The following is a 23770-nucleotide window of genomic DNA, read 5'->3' as shown; positions in this document are numbered from 1 at the left end:
CCTCTCCACAGAATGAAAACAAAGCCTGAGGCTGCTGTTGTGGCTGTGGCTGCTGCTATGCTAAAGCAGAGAGAGAGCATTGTTTCAGGATGGGTGGGGGCCTGGAAAAGGGGACCTTTCTTTTCAATATCCCCCTCTACCCCTCCCTTCTGAGGAAAGAACAATTGGACAAGCGAAAACCCAGAGCACAGCCCAGTTTAGAGAATAGAGCAGTTCAGTTTTGCCTGTCTCCGGAGGCACCTTCGAAGCCTATTAAAAGCACATCTCCTCCAAGAGGTCTTCCCCTACTTAACCCTCATTTCCCCTACTCCTTCTCCCTTCTACTTCACCTTTGCACTTGGATCTATACCATTTAACTGCTTCGTTCATTCATTCAATCACATTTATAGAATGCTTACTGTGTGGAGAGCACTGTACTAAGAGCTTGGGAGAGTACAGTTCAACAATAAATAGACACATTCTCTGTCCACAATGAGCTTAGTCTGCAGGGGGTAGGTGGAGGGATGGGAGATATTATGGTGCTTATTAAGCATTTACTATGTGCCAAGCACTGTTCTAAACCTTGGAGTAGATACAAGTTAATCAGGTTAGACATAGCCCCTGTCCCACATGGGGCTCACTCTCTTAATCCCCATTTTTAAAGATAACTGAGGCACAGAGAAGTTAAGTGATTTGCCCAAGGCCACACAGCAGACATGTGGCAGCGCCAGGATTAAAACACATGACCTTCTGACTCCCAGCCCATGCACTATCCACTAAGCCACACTGCTTCACGTGATAGTCACCCCACCCTCAGCACCGCAGCACTTAAGTACATATCCATGTTTTATTTTAATGTGTCTCTTCCCCTTTAGACTGTAAGCTCTATGTAGGCATGGATTTGTCTACCAACAACACTGTATTTTTCTTCCAATTGCTCAGTATCGTGTTGTGCACACAGAATACACTCAGTAATTACCTTTGATTGATAATCTTGGCATTCCAACTAGTCATTCATTCAGTCAATCGTATTTATTGATCACTTACTGTGTGCAGAGCACTGTAGTAAGTGCTTGGAAAGTACAATTTGGCAACAGATAGAGACAATCCCTACCCAACAATGGGCTCACAGACTGGGGTAATAGGTTGTAACTATCACAAAGGTTAAAATGACACTTCAGAATGAAAGTTAGATGCAAATTCTAGTAGCTCTGGAGGTGAACGAAGCAAAGGCAAATTTTTCCCCTTATCCATCTTCCCTGAAACATGCAAGTGGGCCTTGCCTCCATCTGCATGCTCTTAGACAAAAAGGAGGAAAAGGAGGATTAGGATTTGTTAAGCATTTAGTGGGAGGAGAGCCCTCTTTTCCCTGGCTTGCTTTCCCTTCTGCAACATCTTTGCACTTGGATCTGTGACCTGTGGGCATTTGATATTCACCCCATCCGGAACCCCACAGCTCTTAGATACATATCTTTATATATTATAAATTACTAACATATTAATGTCTGTCTCCCCCTTTAGACTGTAAGCTCATTATGGGCAGGGAACATGTCTGCTAATACTGTTGTATTATTGTACTCTTCCAAGTGTTTAGTATTGCGTTCTGCATATAGTAGGTGCTCAATGAAATACCACTGATTGATCGATTGTAGTAAACACTGGGAGAGAATACACAGATTAGAATTAGACATAGTCCTTGTCCTTAAGGAGGCTCATAGTCTAAGAGGAGCAGTAGAGCAGTGTGTCCTATTGGAAAGAGCACAGGCTTGGAACTCAGGGGAACTGGGTTCTAATCCCAATTCTGCCACTTGCCTGTGGTGACCTTAGGCAAGTCATTTAATTTCTCTACCTCAGTTTCACCATCTGTAAAATGGGGAGTAAATGTATGGGGAGAGGGAGGTTGTCGTTTCATATGGTGTTAAGCACTTATTATCTCCCAGGCTCTGTATTAAGAGCTGGGGAAGATATAAACTAATCAGGTGGGACACAGTCCCTGTCCAACGTGGGTACTCACAGTCTTAATCTCTATTTTATATATGAAGTAAGTGTGGAACAGAGAATTTAAGTGACTTGCCCAAGGTCACACAGCAGAGAAGTTGTGGAACCAGGATTAGAACACAAATCCTTCTGACTGTGAAACCCTGTGCTCTGTTCTCCCTCCCCCTTAGACGGTGAGCCGCATGAGGTGCATGGACTGTGTACTATTTGATTATTATGTAATAATAATGATAACTGTGGTATTTGTTAAGCACTTACTATGTACCATGCACTGGGTTGGACACAGTCCCTGTCCCACATAGGGCTCACAGTCTCAAACTCCATTTTACAGATGAGGTAACTGAGGCACAGAAAAGTGAAGTTATTTACCCAAGGTCACACAGCAGACAAGTGGCAGAGCTGGGAGTGTTGAGTACAGTGTTTGGCATATAGTAAGTGCTTAATCAAGCAAGGTATTGACTGCTCACTATGTGCAGAGCACTGAACTAAGTGCTTGAGAGAGGACAACACAACAAAATTGGCAGACAATGTTCCCTGCCCATAACAAGCTGTGGAACCAAAATGCTGGCTTCACCTTTCCCTCCTGCCACCAGGTTATGGCTCCCTAATCCAGCTCCAGAACCCAGTCAGTTTCTTTCTGCACCCACTGGGTTCTGATACAGAGCCAGGAATTCTGATAGATTGTGTTCTGAGGCAGGGATCATACCAACTAATTCTGTTGTATGCTCCCAATAATTGGGTTGGTCACAGTCCCTGTTCCACATGGGGCTCACAGTCTAGATGCCCAATATATGTGGTTGATTGATTGACTGTCATTGGGCCCATGCAGGCAGCCTGGCAAGGTTTAAGGAGCAGAAACTCCCTTTACTATAGGACCAATCTGCTGTCTCAGAATTTTTAATATTCCCTCTCAGCTGGACTGAATGTAATATGTTCCAGTTTCAAGTCTTTTGGGGTCATGTAATCATTTAAGCAAAATGCATATTATCTGATGGAGTGTCTGTTTTACACTTCAAAGTGCATTTAATCAGCATCACCTTGAGCTAACCTCTTCATGTTGGGGCTTGTAGAGAGCTCTTTGAGTTCTTGTATTATTATTATTGAGATATGAGGAAAGAGTCTACATTTTAAGCTCATGTGAATTCTCCTAATAATAATAGTTGTGTATGTTAAATTCGGAATATGTATGAGGCAGTGGACTAAACACTGGGGCAAATACAAGGTAATCAGGTCCCATATGGCATTCAGTCTAAGTGGGAGGGAGAATACGTAATGAATCCCCATTTTGCAATGAGGTAACTGAGGCACAGAGAAGTTAAGTGATTTGCCCAAGGTCACACAGCAGGGAAGTGGCGGAGCGCGGATTAGAACCCAGTTCCTCTGACTCCCATACTCATGCTCTTTCCGCTAGGCCATACTACTTCCCTTTAATGTGAACCTTACAGGACTGTATGCTTGGACAGTGATCTGGTTGATAATTAGAATGTTTGTGATTTTATAGTGGGCAGCAGACTTTTCCGTAATACTTGTTCTCCCTCCTACTTAGGCTGAAGCCTCTTATGGGACCTGATTATCTTATATCTACCCCAGCCCTTAGTATAGTCCATTAAAGTCCAGTTCTCATGTTGGCTGCTCCTTGGCAAGTTCAGCATGGCTGAACACCCACCCAAATTTTCTGTTCTGTCCCAGAATTGCAAGTTGGGTTGGCAGTGTACCTCTGAATGTCCTCAGTATTCTCGCCAGGTTGCTAAGCATCTGTAGCACCCAGAGTTCCTGTTCTAAGTGGGCCTCAGGCATTCCAGACTTTTATGATGTCCTAGATACTCCTGGCCAAGTCCCCCACCCCAAGCAACCATTGGGCAAACTGAATATCCTCCACTGCACAATTTGCCCCTTTAAATGCCAACCTACTCACTGTACCTTAGTCTAGCCTCTCTCAATGCCGACCCCTTGCTCAAATCCTTCCTCTGACCTGGAAATCCTTCTCTCTCTCCCTCCAACCCCCTATAGTCTACAGACCACCACTGTCCCCATCCTCAAAGTGCTACTGAAATCATATCTCCTCCAAGAGGCCTTCCCTGACCCCTAATTTCCGCAACCTATTCACCATCCTCTCTGCATCACCTGTGCATTCAATTGCATATCACTTATGTACTTTTATACTCCCCTCACCCCTACCCCCACAGCACTTATGGACCTATCCTTATACTCTTCAACTTCCCTGCTAAATTTACTTTAATGTCTAGGCTGTAAGCTCATTGTGGGCAGGGACTGTGTCTGTTTATTGTTGTACTCTCCCAAACATTTTGTTCAGTGATCTGCACACAGTAAGTGCTCAATAAATATGATTGAATGAATGAATGAATTTCTACCAACTCTATTGTATTGTACTCTCTCAAGGACTTAGTACAGTGCTCTGAACATACCAATCAACCTACACATCAGGCAAAAACTCCTCACCCTTGGCTTCAAGGCTCCCTATCACCTCGCCCCCTCCTACCTCACCTCCCTTCTCTCCTTCTACAGCCCAGCCCGCACCCTCCGCTCCTCTGCCTCTACTCTCCTCACTGTGCCTCATTCTCGCCTGTTCCGCCGTCGAACCCCAGCCCACGTCATCCCCCTGGCCTGGAATGCCCTCCCTCCGCATATCCGCCAAGCTAGCTCTCTTCCTCCCTTCAAAGCCCAACTGAGAGCTCTCCTCCTCCAGGAGGCCTTCCCAGACTGAGCCCCCCCTTCCTCTACCCCTCCTCCCCCATCCCCCCGCCTTACCTCCTTCCTCTCCCCACAGCACCTGTATATATGTATACATGTTTGTACGTATTTATTCCTCTATTTATTTATTTTACTTGTGCATATTTATTCTATTTATTTTATTTTGTTAATATGTTTTGTTCTGTTGTCTGTCTCCCCCTTCTAGAGTGTGAGCCCGCTGTTGGGTAGGGACTGTCTCTATATGTTGCCAACTTGTACTTCCCAAGCACTTAGTACAGTGCTCTGCACACAGTAGGCGCTCAATAAATATGTTTGAATGAATGAATAGAGGACGAGAGGGTGGGTATACAATTGCTGTTCTACAACTAAAGAAATAGACACACCAGGAGGTTTAAGTGGCTAGGCCCATGGTCCACATGTTTTGTTCTGTTGCCTGTCTCCCCCTTCTAAACTGTGAGCCCGTTGTTGGGTAGGGACCGTCTCTGTATGTTGCCAACTTGTACTTCCCAAGCGCTTAGTACAGTGCTCTGCACACAGTAAGCGCTCAATAAATACGATTGAATGAATGAATAAGTGCTTAATAAATATCATGGATTGATTAATTGATCTGAAATCAAAATTAAAATCCACTCGAGATTTTGAAAAAAAATTCAGAAAAGCAATTGGTAATACTCAATATGTTGCACATATGATACTACACATTTTCAGGAACCAATAAACCAGGTTTTTGTGACAAATCTGTTGGATTATTATTAATTTGTCCTTCAAAAAAACATTGTCATTCCTGAAAGGATTTCTCAATACACACTACCTGTGTATGTTGGAAATGAAAATAATCTAATCAGGACATTTATGATGCTGTAAAGCAATTTTCTGAAAATGTTACTCAATTTCACACACTCATTACCAAGCATCTGTTCACAAGGTCGGTTTGCAAGTTTATTTTGGCTGAGCAAAGCAGAAACAAAAAGATCTTTCAAGGTTTATATTCAGGATGTTTATGTAAACTAATATTACCTAGTGTCTTGCAGGAAAAAAATGCAAGTGCAATATATGTTTCAAAAACCTAAAGTGCTTTTAAGTCCAACTAGATATCACATTCAATCGGCTATTCTAGCTTTTCTAGTGGCTATCTTGGTTAAAAACTACAAAATTAAATACCACAGAAATCGAAGCCTTTAGCTGGACTTGATGCTAGCTAGTGCTTTCAAAAACACTATTACTTTATGTCCATCCTGTTGCTTGTCAATTTGGGAATAATTAGCTTTTTCCTTTGTTTCATAGAAGTACCAAATCCTGTTGGTTCTTCCTTTACAACATTGCTAAAATCCTCCTTTTCCTCTCCATCCAAATTGCTAGTATGCTGATCCAAGCAATTATTCTGTCCCACTTAGGCTACTGCATCTGCCCCCTTGCCAATCGCCTTGACTCTCGTCTCTCACTATTCCAGTCCATACGTAGCTCTGCTGCTGGGTCATTTTTCTAAAAACCCATTCAGTCCACATCTCCCCACTCCTCAAGAGCCTCCGATGGTTGCCCTAGCTCTGCTGCTGGGTCATTTTCTAAAAACCAATTCAGTCCACATTTCCCCGCTCCTCAAGAGCCTCCGGTGGTTGCCCATCAACCTCCACATCAAACAGAAACATCTTACAATCAGTTTTGAAGCAATCAATAAGTTTGCCCCCTCCTACCATACCTCACTGATCAATCAATCAATTGCATTTATCGAGCACTTACAATGTGCAGAGAACTGTACTAAGCACTTGGGAGAGCACAATATAACAGAGTTGGTAGACATATTCCCTGCTCAAAATGAACTTCTCCTACTGCAGCTTGGTCCGCACACTTCCCTCCTCTAGCTCCAGCTTGCTCACTTTGTACCAGTTTTGTCTATTTCAATATTGACCTCTTTTCCTCATCGTCTCTCTGGCCTGGAACGCCCTCTCTCTCCATAAACACCAGATCATCACTCTCCACACCTTCAAAGCCATATTGGAACAAACTGATCACCTTGTATCCCCCCCAGTGCATAGAACAGTGATTTGCACATGGTAAGCGCTTAACAAATGCCATCACTATTATTATATCTCTAAGAAGCCTTCCCCAGCTAGCCCTCTTTTCTCTGATTCCTCTCTCTTCTCTGTCATCTGTGCATTTGGATCCATAGCCTTTGGGCATTTGGCTTTCACCTTTCCCTCAGCCCCACTGCACTTATGTACATTGTTTCCCCCTCTAGACTGTAAGCTCGGATGAGGGCAAGGAACATGTCTAACTCTGCTGTGTTGTACTCTCCCAAGTGCTTAATGGAGTGCTCTGCACACAGTAAGTGCTCAATAAATACCACTAATTGAAAAAAATTCCATTGATTGATTCAAGTGTGATTTGTAGCAAAACATTTGTAAGAAAAGTAGGACTGTTTTTGGCTTCTAGATTGACCTCTAAGAACTCAGACCATTCCATCCGCCAGCCTGTACCGAATACGTGTAAATTCAGCCAACTTCATTTCTGATTTAAGCAGATTGACCAGCTGAAAGACACCAGAGGGGAAAGAAGATTGCCCTGAAACCTACCAGCAGTGATCATGGAGGGAGGGTGACCATGGTGGCTGATGTGTGTTGAAACCCATAATATTTACATATTTCTTTAGTGCTTACTATGTACAGAGCACTGTACTAAGCACTTGAATTAGCGGTAGCATTTCTACTTATCTGTTATAAATACTTCATGAAAAATTAGGAGAGGGAAAATTCTAAGTTACAAGTTGTAATTGTAAGTTACACCTGCTTCTGAGGTGTGATTTGAAAACCTCTTAGTTTGATTAAGCCAAGCTCCATTTTTTTCATATAGTATATGGTGATTTATCATCTTCTGGGAAGGGCATGGAATCAGAAAACAGTGAAAGTCATTACAGTAACCAAAATTGACTTTGCTGAGAGTAAACCCATGACCAGTTGGGCAAAATGGGATGTGCCTGGGAAGAGGTAATCATGGCCCCCTTCACAAAGTCAGGTGCTTCGAGTGGGACAAGTCCCTAGAGCCCTTGATTTTAAGGTAGAGGAAGTGAATCAAATTAGCCCCTAAAGACCCGCAGGTTATCTTCATTAAAGCTGCACTGTAGCTCTGGGCCCTCCTTAATGAAAGATCATCATCTAATTTTCTTTCTGTCTCATGCATCTTTTTTTAGAGTAGCCCTCATTCAGCCATTATGAATATAGTTCAGTAGTGAATAAGATGTAAAAAGCTAAGATGTGTCGCTGGAAATACGCTTGGGAGAGGGTTGGGGGTGGGAGAAGGTTGCCCCATTATCATCTTACTGATTGGCTCTGACTAGTTTCCATGGTGATTCCTCATCGGACTTGAAACGCTTCTCATCTCACCATTTAATACAACATTCACTAAATAGAAAGAAACAGACAGATGACAGATCATTATTATTTTAAATAAAGCCTAGGCACAGAAGCTTTCAGTATTGTTATAGGTGGCTGACTAAACCTGTAGCACAAACCTGTTTGTTGCCAAAGAGCGAAGAAAGGTATTCCATTTGGTTGAATAGACTCCTGGGAGCAGGAACAGCAGGAGGAAATGCCAAGTTTGAATATCCTGGACTCAGATCCCTTTCCTTAGAGTTTGGAAGATTTCAGTTTTGACAATGAAACACCAGCGACAGGCTGTCTTCACTATCATCAGTAAAATATGTTGAGCATCTACTATATGCAGAATACTGTGCTAGGTCCTGGGAAGGATAGACCTAATAGACATAATTTCTGTATGCAAGTAGCTTCAAATCAATGGAAGAAGAGAGGGTAATATAAACTGAGGACATTACAGAAAGTTGGGGGGCTGTCATTCAAATATAAGACAACTGAGTCTCCACTCTCTCCATCCCAACAGATCTATGTGGGAAAGTGAGACAAAACAATATAATACTGTATAATCCGTTTTACAGAAGGCATCTGACAATCCTGCCTCTCCCTCTGCTTTAATGCTGTTTTAACACTGATGTGTATTCTTTAACCACTGAGGACAGAGAAGAACCCTTTTTTGTTATTATTCCTGAGATGATTGCTGCTTTTCCTACCACCTTCTATTTGAAAATTTTGAAGTTTGACTTATTGAACAGGCATCATGGTCCCCCTGTATTCAGTAGAATGTGATAAAAATGATAGAGCCCCATTTAGTTCCTCTTTTCTACACCAATTCAAAATTAGTCCCTGAGGAGCAGAGTGCCACTGGTGAGAAGAATGAGAGATACCAGGAGTTATAAAGAAAGGGAAAGGAGAGTGTCTCCTTTGCCCTCCCCCTTGTCCCCACCCGACCCCCACCCCTCAGCAAAGCCTGATGTTGTGTACATTTCCCAGGATGAGGTGGTGAAAAATCTTTTATTTTTCGTTTGTTAAACTCTGAATGCCTAGGGCAAGGGAAAAAGGGCAGGGAGGTAAAAGGAGTAAAGTCCCACCTTCTTCATAAATTGTGGCATTGATAGGAAGTGAGAGATTCCCATTCCTCAGTAGCACTTTTAAGTTGCAGCAATTGGTGGCAACATGAAGCAAAGCAAGCATTTGGGGAATACATTAACTTTCACTGGTATTATGTGACTTGTTCCTGGACATGTTTAATATGAATTTTTCTGTCATTGGAACAGTCATCATAGTCCTGTCTAGTTGCCCTGGTGCCTATTGGGCTAGTATGTTGTTATTCCAACCTCCCATGACTAATAATTTCATTGATTAGCATAAGATAAATGTATATTTTACAGGCTTAATCCATAAATTAAGCCTGTAAAGAGAAGCAGCGTAGAAGTAGTGTGGCTCAGTGGAAAGAGCATGGGCTTTGGAGTCAGAGGTCATGGGTTCAAATCCCGGCTCCACCAATTGTCAGCTGTGTGACTTTGGGCAAGTCAATTTCTCTGGGCCTCAGTTCCCTCATCTGCAATAAATAATAATAATAATAATGGTTGTATTAAGTACTTCCTATGTGTCAAGCACTGTTCTCATCAGATCATACACAATCCCTCTCCCTCAAGGGGCTCACAGTTTAAGTGGGAAGGAGAACGGGTAAAATTAATCCCCATTTTACATTTGACTGAAGCACCGAGAAGTTAAGTGACTTTCCCAGGGTCACACAGCAAATGTATGGAATAGCTAAGATTAGAATCTAAATCCTCTGATTCTGAGAGCCATGCTCTTTCCACCAGGCCACACTTCTCATAATTCATTTAAATAGAGTTAAATTGGAAAGAAAGAGGTTAACCCTAACAGTCAATCAATCCAAGGTATTTAGAGAAGCAGTGTGGCTCAGTGGAAAGAGCATGGGCTTTGGAGTCAGAGGTCATGGGTTCAAATCCTGACTCTGTCAACTGTCGGCTGTGTGACTTTGGCCAAGTCACTTAACTCCTCTGTGCCTCAGTTACCTCATCTGTAAAATGGGGATTAATAATAATAATAATGATGGCATTTGTTAAGTGCTTACTATGTGCAAAGCACTGTTCTAAGCACTGGATTAAAACTGTGAACCCCCCGTGGGACAACCTGATCACCTTGTAACCTCCCCAGTGCTTAGAACGGTGCTTTGCACATAGTAAGTTCTTAACAAATACTATTATTATTATTATTATTTATTGAGTGCTTACTGGGTGCAGAGCGCTGTACTAAATGCTTGGGAGAGTACAATGTAACAGAGTTGTAGACACATTCTCTGCCCACAGCGAGTTTACTGTCTAGAGGGGGATAGACATCTGTATTAATAAATAAATTACGGGTGTGTGCAGAAGTGCTGTGGGGTTGTGGGAGAGGTGAATAAGAGGAGCAAATCCAAGTGCAAGGGTAATACAGAAGGTAGGGAGAGAAGAGCAAATGAGGGCTTAGTTGAGGAAGGCTTCTTGGAGGAGATGTGCTTTTAATACTGCTTTGAAGGTTGGGAGAGTGATCATCTGTCCGATGTGAAGAGGGAGGGTGTTCCAGGCTGGGCATGCCTGGAGGCAGGGTCAGCGGGTCGGGTCGGGGAGGGAGAAAAGGGAATGAGCACATTATGTGGAATTGGTGTTTTGTCCTCGCCATTTGTTTCCTTGACCTTAGAGTGCAATAATGTAAGTTGCAAGAGGTTATGATTGGGACTGCAAATGTGCCAACTCTGGAAGAATTAGGTATCCCATATGAGGTAGGCATGAGCACTGGTGTGCAGCCTCTCCATAAGAGACTTGTTCAGAAAGTTAAAACAGCTATGCTTGCATGTATGTGTTTAATAACTACTGTCTGATGATGAATTGATAAAAAAAGAACGATTAGTAAATAAAAAGTCTAGCTCAAAATTGTTGATGTGCAAATAACCTGGTCTAGATGTTGCTTTTCTGTTCAAAATAATGGTAAGACCTAAACTGTAGGGTTTTTATTTCCCTCTTTGTTCTTTACACCCTGTGTTTTATTAGAACAATTCCTCTTTATAGCAGAGAAAATATGGTGGCCAGATAAAGCTGGAATAGCATATGGTTCCCATGGTAATGACTTTTGGTTCCTGATACTGTTTGCCAACTGGTGTTCTAAGATTGAACAGCTGCAAACTATGTTGCTTTACAATGAAAAAAAAACATGCATATAAACAACAAAATGCAGAACATTTACAATAGCTCTGGGCCTCTGAATATATCATGTCTTAAAGCAGCACGATTGTAGATATGTCTCCTGGTACATTATTATTAATATAAAATGATTACATCTGCATTCAGGTGTTTCAAAAGAAGAGGTAGCAGGTAAAGCATATAAAGCATAAAATTGTATATTGGTTTGGAATGAAAATTCTTTCAAAAGCAAGTGCCCTGTGTCATCTGTGAAGTTTAAAATGGGAGAGATTTAGGAGCTTCTGCTCTCCGGTTGTATCTTGGGGCTTTTACGTTTGGTATGAATTAAGGTGCTTTCCAATGGGTTCTTTTTGGGAGCTCCTAGATAAGACATAGAAAGATAATAATAATAATAATAGTACGTGTTAAGCACTTACTATGTGCCAAGCACTCTTCTAAGTGCTGGGGTAGATACAAGCTAATCAGGTTAAGATGGACAGAGCTAATCATTCCTAGGGAAATCATACAGTTGACCATCTTAATTTGCCAAAGGATGTATAAACCAAACGTACCATAGGTTCCCCCCAGCCTTCCCTGTCCTCCACTCCCCTACCCCGGCTATCACCAGATGTCCACTTATACAAGTAGATCATTCCAAGAATTGGTTTTAACTTCAGAGAACTGGTACAGAGTACTGAGAAGAGTACTTCTTCTGGAGCAGAGGAGAAAAAGCACAATACTCCCACTCTTCTTCGCCCTTTAAAGGAAGTGAATGCCCGACTCAAGAAGGGAAAAAGTCTTGAAGGCAGATGCTTGTGCTGGCTCCTCCGCTGCTCTCTAATGTGATTATCTGAAGTGCTCTAAGTAGTTGTCATGGGGGAGCAGGGCAAGAAGAGCCTGGTTGACAGCACATGACTGCAAGCTTCCCTGCAGTCAGGTGATCATCACTAGAGTCAGTCAGTCAGTTGTATTTATTGAGCACTTACTGTGTGCAGAGCACTGTACTAAGCACTTGGGAGAGTACTATATAACAGATACATTTCCAGCCCACAGTGAGCTTACATTCTACAAGACTGTGTTATTGCAGAACCAGGGGCCAGAAACAGGGAAGGATAGACACTTCATCTTTATGCAGGGAGCCGGGTTAAAACTCAGTATCTTTCAAGGACATTACATTTATATTATTAAATTGTTCAAGTCAATGAAATATTTTTTGCCAAAGCAAAAATTAAATGAAATATTACTTGAGTGAATCTAAACCTATTGCATGCCATTATAGTAATGTTTTTGTAGCATTACATTTAAAAGCATAATTAGTTTTTCTTTATTTTTATCTAACATAAAAGAGCTTCTGAAAGTCAGTGTTTCTTTTGTTCTTGAAAAACACCATGATTTTTCTGTTGTGCAGAGCCAAGGAGCAATAACTGAACGTTTGAGAAGTTTCAGTATGCATGATTTAACAGCTATCCAGGGAGATGAGCCTGTGGGACAGAGACCATATCAAACTTTACCTGAAGTAAAAAAGAAAGCTAAGGCATCCACCAGTGAATCAGTGGGTATGTATTTATTATAGACTGCTTTCACAGTTAGATCATTGGCTTTGTTTTTACAGATTATTGTTGCATGAAAATATCTGTGATATAATTATGGCATTTAACATCTGAGTTTGGAGAAACAAGGTTTAGTTTTGATCCATAAGGATATACTTTTCATCTTGACTCTTTTGAAATGTTGCCCCAAACATTCTGAGAATCAAAGTCACAATTTGGTTACTATGTGGTCGCTTGGAATTCGAGAATGTGGGAGGTGACTACATTTGTTGCCACCAAGTTTCTAGATTTTAAAGACTGTCTGGGTCATAGTGTGGTAGCAGTGGCAGGAAGTGCTGTTTGTTTTATCTGCTGCCACCATAACTGCTACTATTGAATAGTTCAGGTACTGTTGACAGCCCAGTGCCCTTCTGATCCATAGGACTTGTGCTTACTGTGGGGGAATGGACTCTGTCCCCAGCCTTTCTACCCAGCCCGGCTTCTTTGGACCACTGATATCCAAATTGATAGCGGCACCCTTGAGTGCTTTCAGCTGTGTTCACATTCTGGTGTTAGGCTCTGTCATTTACAAACAGGGACATATGGCGTATTCAATGAATTGTAAAATTGTAGGGCTTCCAGAAAGGTAAGTCAGCCTGAGCACAAGGTAGCTAATAAAGCACATATTCTGGAATGAAAGGATGTTTGATGCGCAATATGCAATTGTGTGGAATCTTTTAAATCATTTTAATTGTCCTACTTTGAATTGTACACATGGAGGTTTAAACTTAGTAAATTGTAGTAAAAGATTATAAACAGAAACATTATTATACAAACACGAAGGAATTTTTGTTCCCTACTCAGATATATATGCTATCAAATTTTTCAGGATATTTTTCCAACTTCCAGTATTAAATGCTTTCTACTCAAAAGCTGCTGGGTTCCTAAAAAATAAAAGATGAAAAGATCTTGCAGAATTAGGTTGGAAATAATTTGCTGTAGCCAAAAACAGATTAAAATAAAAAATAGTTGCTTCTTCTTATAAAAGAGTAATAGGTCTGACTAGAATAATTTTACAAAGCAGCATAGCCTAGCAGAAAGAACATGGGCCTGGGAGTCAGAGGAACTGGGTTCTAATCCTGCTTCCACCATCTGCTGTGTGACCTTGGACAAGTCACTTAACTTCTCTGTGCCTCAGTTACCTCATCTGTAAAATGGGGATTAAGACTGTGAACCAGTGAGAGACAGGGACTGTGTCCAACATGATAAGCTTGTATCTACCCCAGTGCTCATTACAGTTCCTGGTACATAGTAAATACTTAACAAATGCCATGAAGAAACCAAAGCAATAAAAAAAACACAAAATAAAAAAGGTGGTGTCTGTAAATTAAGCAGTAACAATTGAAGCACTGGACATTTCTGTTGTATTGTACTTTTCCAAGTGCATAGTACAGTACCCTGCATCCAGTAAGCATTCAGTAAATGCCACTTATAAATGGGAAGAATCGTTGAATTATAGACCATTAATTTTGGCTTCTCAATCATTTATGGGCAGTGCTAACGCAGAAGGCCTTCTTAGAATTTAATTAAAACTTAAGAACAGAGATTTTAATTGCATAATGTAATTTAGGTCAGTATGCACATAATGTTGCTGGTGAATTTAATAGTCTTTGTTGACTGTCTATTTGAGTTTTTACTGGAAATTTCATTTTAATTGCAATTGCTCTTAAAGGTAAAATCTGGAAAGCATTGTATGCTAATCATCTGAAGTCAGATTTGAATGGTAGTAGGGAATTCTGTAATAACTTAGCTAAATAGACTTACCCATTACTTAAATATGGAGTCCATGTTAAAAAGTCTTATGTAAATGTTTTTCAAGCCAGTGTAATATTTAAGTGAATATAGCCACCTTTAAAATTATGAAATGAAAATGGCATTCTACTAATTAAAATTGTGACTTAACTAATGTTAGCTCAGTTAGAGAAGGTATTAGTTTAACTTCTTATCTTCTTACTGCATTTTATAAGCAAGCAATTTTCACCCTCTAGTGAAATTCTCCAGGAATAAATTTTATAAAATGGAAAATGTACAGTAAAAGTATTTGTTATAAATTAGTGTATTTCCCTGGGGGAAAAAATCTCATTTTAAACATTTTGTAACAATTTAACAGAATGTAACTATATGGAAGTTGAAATTTGGAGAAGATGTGTAGCTTTCATTCTTTTTTAATGTTGATTAGTTATGTACCCAAGTTTAGCATATGCACAAATTTCCTAAAACAGCAATAGGTAGTCTCAGGTATTGTAAGGGAAATGAAGGCGCTCTTACAAAACAAGGCCGAAGTGTAAACCAGTTACTATTGAACTCATCTAAGAGATCCTCAAATATGGAGACAAGAGAGGTCTGGGGAGCCATGGTAGCACAAAAGCCATGGCAGTGAGCATCCAAGAGAGCGGGAAGGCCAGTGAGAAAGCTGGCTCTGTACAGCCTTGTTCTGTCTCCCCATTTCCCCATAGCCTCCTTTCCAAACTTTTCCCAAACTAGCTGTCTTCTCAGATTTTCTGCCACTCTTTAGTTTGGGGATAGGAAGGAAACTTGATGGTAGTTGATTGGCTAGAAATCTTTGAGACACGTGGAGGAATTTTCCAGATAACCAATCAGGGTCCTTGCTGGGTTAGTATAGGAGATGTTAAAATAAACTGTGGTAAAGTAACTAGAGTGATGATTTCCAAACTGTGAGCTAGAGACTGTCAGTACTTCTAGCTAACCTGGCCAGTTCTTGTCAACTTTTTCTTGACTCTGAATCTCTTCATTTTCTGCCATATACCCTTATGTGGAGGACCTAGATCATTGGGGGTGGTAGGAGAAGACAGTGTAAAGAAAAAAGAAAATCAGAAAATGAGAATGATAAAGGGAGCAATAACACATTTCAATTTAAAATTGCCTGCACGGTTTTTGTAGGAAAACACATGTCAGTTTTATGCAAATACATCAGTAGCCCTCTTAACTAGGATGTGTCTCTTGGGAAAATCTCAAATTTACAGAGTGAGTTTTCAAACAGCTATATCTTGCCATATGTTTATAAAATGGGAGTCATATCTGCAACTGTTCTAGAAAATAACTTTTCCAAACAAACTTTAGCAGGGTGGTTTTGTTCATATATTGTAGAAGTCAATGTCATGCATAATATAAGGTGTTTTAAATGATGATCACATCAAATTATAGCAAATATACTGGGTACAGGATAATGTGCCATGAATAATGGTTGATAACTTCCGTCAGTCAATCAATGGTGTGCATTGAGTGCTTACTATGTACAGAGCACTGTACTAAGCACTTGGGAGAGCACAATACAACAAAATTAGTGGAAAATGAGAGAAGATATTAATTTAATTCCTGCTGTTTGGCAGTAACATTTCTGTCTTGCAAGACATAGTAATATAAAAAAGTTGAATTATCTTCATTTTAAAATGTTTCTAAATATTCCATAAACCAAATTATTAATCATTTGCTTATTGGCTCATTTTTTAAAATTGCAAAATAAAGTTTCAGGAAGAAGGAACTTGTGTCTATCCAAAAAGCACTTTGTTTTCCAACATCTTTAGGTTATGGAGATGTGAAAACAGATGAAGAAGTGGATGGATCCTATTCAGATGAGGAGATGATAGCATCCAGAGGTCTCCGAAGATCCCAAAGCATGAAATCTGTGAAAACCATTAGAGGCCGTAAAGAGGTTAGTCAGTTTTTCTCAGTAATTGATGTCATGGGATCCATTTTCCACAGCATAAATTTTGGAAGAGAATCATCCAAGAATGAATAATGAATGATTCGTTCATTCATTCATTCATTCATTCAATCGTATTTATTGAGCGCTTACTTTATGCAGAGCACTGTACTAAGAGCGCTTGGGAAGTACAAGTTGGAAACATATAGAGACGGTCCCTACCCAACAGTGGGCTCACAGTCTAGAAGGGGGAGACAGAGAACAAAACAAGACATTTTAACAGAATAAAATAAATAGAATAAATATGTACAAGTAAAATAAATAAATAGAGTAATAAATACGTACAAACATATATACAGGTGCTGTGGTGACGGGAAGGAGGTAAGGCTAGGGGGGTGGAGAGGGGGAAAAGGGGGAGAGGGAGGAGGGGGCTGAGTCTGGGAAGGCCTCCTGGAGGAGGTGAGCTCTCAGTAGGGCCTTGAAGGGAGGAAGAGAGCTAGCTTGGCAGATGTGGGGAGGGAGGGCATTCCAGGCCAGGGGGATGACGTGGGCTGGGGGTCGACGGCGGGACAGGCGAGAACTAGGCACGGTGAGGAGATTAGCGGCAGAGGAACGGAGGGTGCGGGCTGGGCTGTAGAAGGAGAGAAGGGAGGTGAGGTAGGAGGGGGCGAGGAGATGGAGAGCCTTGAAGCCGAGGGTGAGGAGTTTCTGCCTGATGCGTAGGTTGATTGGTAGCCACTGGAGATTTTTGAGGAGGGGAGTAACATGCCCAGAGCGTTTCTGAACAAAGACAATCTGGGCAGCAGCGTGAAGTATGGATTGAAGTGGGGAGAGACAGGAGGATGGGAGATCAGAGAGGAGGCTGATACAGTAATCCAGATGGGATAGGATGAGAGCTTGAACGAGCAGGGTAGCGGTTTGGATGGAGAGGAAAGGGCGGATCTTGGCAATGTTGCGGAGCTGAGACCGGCAGGTTTTGGTGACGGCTTGGATATGAGGGGTGAACGAAAGAGCGGAGTCGAGAATGACACCAAGGTTGCGGGCTTGTGAGACGGGAAGGATGGCAGTGCCATCAACAGTGATGGGAAAGTCAGGGAGAGGGCAGGGTTTGGGAGGGAAGACAAGTTCAGTCTTGGACATGTTGAGTGACCTAGACCAAGATAACCTAGATGGGAGTGGGAGAAGAGGAAAGAAGGGCTTAGTCAGGGAAGGTCTCTTGGAGGAGGTGTAGGTGTACATTCAGTGAGGGTTTGAAGGAGGGGAGAGGATTTGAGGAGAGGATTTGAGGAGGGAGGGTGTTCCAGGCCAGAAGGTAAGGGGTCGGCAGCGAGTTAAATGAGATGGAGGTACAGAGCGAAGGTTAATCGTACCTCTAGCCCTCCATGCATAATTGAGAAGCAGCATGGCCTAGTGGATAGAGCATGGACCCGGGAGTCAGAAGGTCGTGGTTGTAGTTCTGGCTCCCCAACTTTTCTGACCCGTGACCTTGGGCTAGTCACTTCACTTCTTTGTGCCTCAGTTACCTCATCTGTAAAATGGGGATTGAGACTGTGAGCCCCACATGGGACAGGGACTGTGTACAACCTGATTTGTTTATATCCACCCCAGGGCTTAGTACAGTGCCTGTACAAAGTTAGTGCTCAACAAATATCGTAATTATTAATTATTATTATTATACTTCTGTCCTACCTTGACTGCTTCATCTGCCTCCTTGCTGGCATCCTGTCTCTCCCCACTCCAGTCCATACTTCATTCTGCTGCACGGATCATTTATCAACAAAAACGTTCAGTCCGTGTCTCCCCACTCCTCAGGAACCTCCACTGGCTGCCCATACACCACTGCAGCAAACAAAAACTCCTTTCCATTGGCTTTAAAGTACTAAATCAACTTGCCTCATCCTACCTGACCTCACTGATCTCCTATTACAGCCCAGCCCGCACAGTCCACTCCTCTAGCTCCAGCTTACTCACTGTGCCCAGATCTCATCTATGTCATTGTTAACCCGTTTCCCACATCCTCCCCCTGGCCTGGAACTCCCTCCCACTCCATATACACAAGTGCACCACTCTCTCCACCTTCAAACCACTATTAAGGTCACTTCCTCCAAGAGGTCTTCCCCAGTTAAGCACTCTCTTCTCTGGCTCACTCTCCCTTCTGCGTCATCTATGCACTTGACCTTTGGACATTTAATATTCACCCCAACCCCAGTCCCACAAGTCTTATGTACATATCTTTAAATTACGTATTACAGATTACTTTCTAGACTGTGAGCCCACTGTTGGGTAGGGACTGTCTCTATATGTTGCCAACTTGTACTTCCCAAGCACTTAGTACAGTGCTCTGCACACAGTAAGTGCTCAATAAATACGAGTGATTGATTGATTGATTATTTATATTGATATCTGTCTCCCACTCTAGACTGTAAGCTCATTGTGGACAGGGAACGTGTCTGCTACTTCTGTTGTATTGTTCTCTCCCAAGCATTTAGTTCAGTGCTGTGTACATAGTAAGCATCTAATAAACACCATTGATTGATTGATTGTACCATTTTTTCTCCTAGCCTTAGCTCCCTTATCTTGTTTTTCCAAAACTGTTCTCATAAACCCATCACTCCCCCTTTCCCATGGTCCCTGCCTCTCCCACCTCCCAACATGTTGAATTGTAGAAGATGAGAATTTGGATGAACTGTATTTATTTGCTTTTACAACATGATATCAGACTTTCAGTGATCTCAATTCTCTTCCAGGTGCGATATGGATCACTTAAATACAAAGTGAAGAAGAGACCTCAAGTGTATTTTTAGGTGACCAACATCTATCTCAAGACAAGCTGCTGTAATAACCTGATTTCAGCACATCATATGTTCAGGACTTGTACATTTAAAAATAATTCCCTAAAAGCATTTTAGTAATTGGTTTTCTTTGATCAGTTTAAATAGAGGGGTAGTTTTGGGGGGGAGGGAGGGATTATATAATTGCTTAGAATATTCAACTGACTGTTAAAGCTGGTTATGCTATACTTAGTCTTTGTTTATTAAACTTTGAAGACTTAATAGTGAATGGTATAAAATAGCGTACCCAATTTTTAATGAACTTTGCAAAAGAAAACCCACAGTATACTTGAATATATTTTGTTCTGGATCCAGATACCTGAAAACCTTTAAGATGTTATAATTATGTATCTCTAGCTATTTTTCCTATAAATTATAAAATGCGTAGTGGAAGGGACCAGTCTCTTCTGAATCGCAAACTGGTTTGGATAATTTGTTTTATTTGTTCTTTAAAAATTGTGTATAAGTTTCCCTGCTCATTTTCATCATCTAAAATTTTTAAATATTACTATTTGAAAACCAGGTATACACACAGCACTTTTATAGCTGTACAGATTTGCACATTTGAAATTGTTTACTTATTTACAAGTGTACATTTAAAAATTGTACTTGTGTGTCACATTTGGGCATGTCAAACTTTATATCGTACTGCTAATCTTATTTTTTTGGTTTTTCTTTTCTACATATTATTTTGGTTTTTTGAACATATAGAAAATACTTGACCATGTAAAAATGATTTGATCATTTGTTCCCTCTGAGGTTCATGTTCACGTCAGGCTTTTTAAAGTATGTGTGTTTTGGGTTTGTTTTTTTCAATTAAGCATTTTGTGTCCAAAAATCTTTTTTCTGCTTTCAGGTCTGAGTTGTATTTGAAAATTGAGAGTATTCCTTTGAGAACTGTTTGAGTTTAGTTCATTCTTTTCACCTTTAAAGCTTTAAAGTTCAGCTTGTATGGCCAGAGTCAATTAAGTGTTTCCATTTTATGAAATGTTCCATAAATGTTTGACCTGAATGTTTGCTAATGATTTATGAATCTGGCATTGACCAAATCCAATTTGTTGAATCATTCTTCTACAGGCCATATTCCCTGTTGCGAATGAGGACATTCCAATGGGACATATGTATTAAGAAGAAGAGAGCTGTTGATGGTTTTCTTGTGGTTTCTTTCTGGCATTTTTAATCATCCTAAAGAGAAATACTTTTATGTGGACTTTGATCTTTGGGCATTTTTTCGCTGAATCATTGGAATTTGCTTCTAAGTATTAATGTACAACCCAAATCTAAGAGCTAAAGGAAAGTCTCAATTAGTCAATCAATAAATAAATACCATTGATTGATTGAGGCTTTTCTTTAGCTCTTACTATTGGGCTGTACAATTAACAGTGAGAATCAAAGTTTTTAACATAAGAAAATATATGTTTTAGTAGGTCTTTCATTTAGAGAATTTGTGACAATTTGATTAAGAATCAGATCTGACTTAGGCCACAAGTGTAACTATACTTGCTCAAACGATTTTCTGAGGTATTTTTTAAACTTATTTTTCGGCGATTCACTCCATGGCCCTTATATTCCTTATGGAATGAGACCAACTAGTGTTTTGCGAACTTTCTTTAGGTGGTGACTTTTGGAGTTGAGGTTATGAATTTTATTTCCAGACCATTTAACTTAGCAACGTCCACAATATCGCATTCCTTTGACACTCTTTCTGAATCCATAATGGATCCTCATAATTTGAGGAAATGTTAATGTTAAGGAGGAAGCATTGTAAATAATGGCATTCCCTATTTGGTACATAAACTAAAATATATTCAGCATTAGGTTAGATCTGTATTCTACTATTGCTTAATGATTATTTCTAGCCTTTTTATTTCTGATATCCCATTATAGTCTTTTATTTCTGTTTTATACTCAATGTTAGCAAATTTAATTATAAATTATAGGGTAAGAGTACTGTTAATATTTTTAGAAAAATAGGATTACTAACCCAGCTTTATAAAATGGTAGGTTTTTCTTTGTATACAGAGGACATTTGCTTCTAGTTTTATAGGCACAGAAGCAGGCCCCTTTAAACAGTGAAACTTCAGTTTGTCTAAAGTTCCTTTAATGTGGATGATTTCACAACCTGAACAGAAACTGCAGGAGGCCACTTTACAACTTCTTTAAGGTTTGTTTCAGAAAATAAATCAGTTGTTTCAGCACAGTAAAATCAGGGATACTATTTCATCTCTGCTGGGACCTTTTTCCAATTTTAAAACCTAAATTATTTCTCAAGGAAAAACTCCTAAACAGAGATTAAAATATCAGTCTTTTATAGCAAATGAGCCAAATCTATCCCTAAATTTTCTCCTTCCCATCTCCATTTCCTCCATAAATAGCTCTTCTTTTGGATGTGGCAAGGTTAATGTCATTTCCTTGGTGCTCTTATTTTTCAGACTATTCCTTCTCCTTGGTTCATTGCTTCATTTTTTTTTTAAACTGCTTTTTTCTTAACTCTTATTTAATCATTTTTAGTACTGACAGGAAAAAAAAGAACTTAATTTGGATTACTGTCACTATTTTTCCAGGGACTCTCTGCGGTGAATTTTTTAGTTATATATATTTGTTCATTTTTCTCTGTGTGCTAGAGAATTGTTCTGTGTGTTACTGAACTGCTAATTGCATTCCTCTGCAACTACAGTTTGTTGGCTTTTGGCTGTCAGATTGAAAGGAGGCAATTCCCCAACAAAAGCATAATGATTCTTTTTCTGACAGCATGGATTGGATGAGCTTTGGCTTCTTGGCTTCTGTTGGTACTACCTTTGTACTACAGTAGAACTTTTTCACTTCTCTTTACTGGTCATTCCTTCAAAAAGTGATCCAGGGATGGAATCTGATTGCTGTGGGTCTGTATAATTAAAATGCTCAGCACTTCAATAGATGCAGTAGATTTTGTGTCATTAGAATCGGACACCACCTTCATTAACTCAAGTTCATGTTGGAATACAAGGTGCAAACCCAAAAAGGGTTTTTCAGAGAACTCACAATCCTTGGATCCTGCAAAATTACAGTATTATTAATTAACCTGCAAATTTATTAAAATACCCATGAGCTGAAATAAGTTCTGTTTTTCCACAGTAAGTCTACTTTTGAGAAACGTTTTAATTTTCTCTTAGATTTCTCTGCCTTAAGTGTTAGAACTGGTGACCTATTTTATTTTATTTTTTTCTTATCTCTTCTGATAGAACTATATCTTCATAGGATAAGCAGAGTTTAGAACATAGTGAGTTCCAATATTGTCTTTTGACTCATTCATTTATAAAATAGTGAGACAAATGTAGAAAAATATATCTGTGGCATGGATTTATAGTTTTGATTAAGCATGTTATAGACACTAAAGTCTTTAAAAATGCTTGTACAGTTCATTTTAAAATTGCAATACTTTTAACCTTTTCCAAATCTGGTATTAAAAATTATTACAAGTATCCAGAGTTTGTATGTGGGCTAAAATGAAACTGTGGTAAACTTTAACATTTTATGTTCTAATTTATGTAAAAAAGCTTTTTGCATTTTGTCAACTCTTTTGATATTCCTTTATTAGTGATATTTTTAAGCCCATTGCAGTGGCTATTTTACTACCATTAGGTATAATTTTTGAAAACTTTAATGTAAAATAAACTTCAGGTTATTAGGCAATAAATCTTTGTATTATTTCTCAAACAAATATCTTTATTGGGCCCTGTGATTTATTTTTCATTGCCAAGAGTCAAGGGCGGAGACTCGGGTTTACTGCGCGGAAGGAGGCAATGGTAAATCATTTCCGTATTTTTACCACGAAAACTCTACACTACCAGAGTACACTACCAGAAGGATTGCGGGTGGAGGTGGGGCTTTCTGGGAGAGATGTGTCCTTGGCGTCGCTGTAGGTCGGAGATGACACGACAGCATAAGGCAAGACAGTAGCTTGTGTAATTACTGGCTCCAGCTAATTTGAGGGTCTAGTGGAAAGAACATGAGAGGAGAGGCAGAGGACCTGGATTCTAATTCCAGTACTGTCACTGGTCTCCTGTGTGACCTCGGGGAAGTCACTTATTTCTCTGTGCCTCAGTTTCCTTATCAGTAAAATGGGGATTAAGCCCTACTCCCACCTCCTTAGTCTATGAGACCCATGTGGGTCAAAGACTGTGTCCAACATAGTTATCTTATATCTACCCCACAACTTAGAACAGTGCTTGACACATAATAAGTGCTTAATAAATACCATAATTATTAGTAGTAATTACAATTACTAATAATAATTCGTAAGAAGCAGCACGGCTCAGTGGAAAGAGCACCGGCTTGGGAGCCAGAGGTAATGTGTTCTAACCCCAGCTCCTCCACTTGTCAGCTGTGTGACTTTGGGCAAGTCACTTCACTTCTCTGGGCCTCAGTTACCTCATCTGTAAAATTGGGATTAAGATTGTAAACC

General features: G+C 40.3%; 1 protein-coding gene across 2 annotated transcripts in view; it reads left to right on the top strand.

The window, feature by feature from the left end:
- The window catches only part of REEP3 (receptor accessory protein 3), a 118339-nt gene extending 95313 nt beyond the window's left edge, over nucleotides 1-23026 (top strand). For both annotated transcript variants that reach the window (XM_038743530.1, XM_038743531.1), the window contains exons 6-8: nucleotides 12651-12798; nucleotides 16377-16504; nucleotides 19243-23026. In XM_038743530.1, coding sequence (XP_038599458.1) covers nucleotides 12651-12798; nucleotides 16377-16504; nucleotides 19243-19299 — 333 coding nt within the window. In that variant the 3' untranslated portion in view covers nucleotides 19300-23026. The remainder of the gene's footprint in view (nucleotides 1-12650; nucleotides 12799-16376; nucleotides 16505-19242) is intronic.
- Nucleotides 23027-23770: the final 744 nt, after the last annotated feature.

The sequence above is a fragment of the Tachyglossus aculeatus genome, chromosome 3 (assembly GCF_015852505.1).
Source record: "Tachyglossus aculeatus isolate mTacAcu1 chromosome 3, mTacAcu1.pri, whole genome shotgun sequence".
In the NCBI taxonomy this organism is placed as follows: domain Eukaryota; kingdom Metazoa; phylum Chordata; class Mammalia; order Monotremata; family Tachyglossidae; genus Tachyglossus; species Tachyglossus aculeatus.
This window is presented reverse-complemented; position numbering and strand designations above follow the sequence as displayed.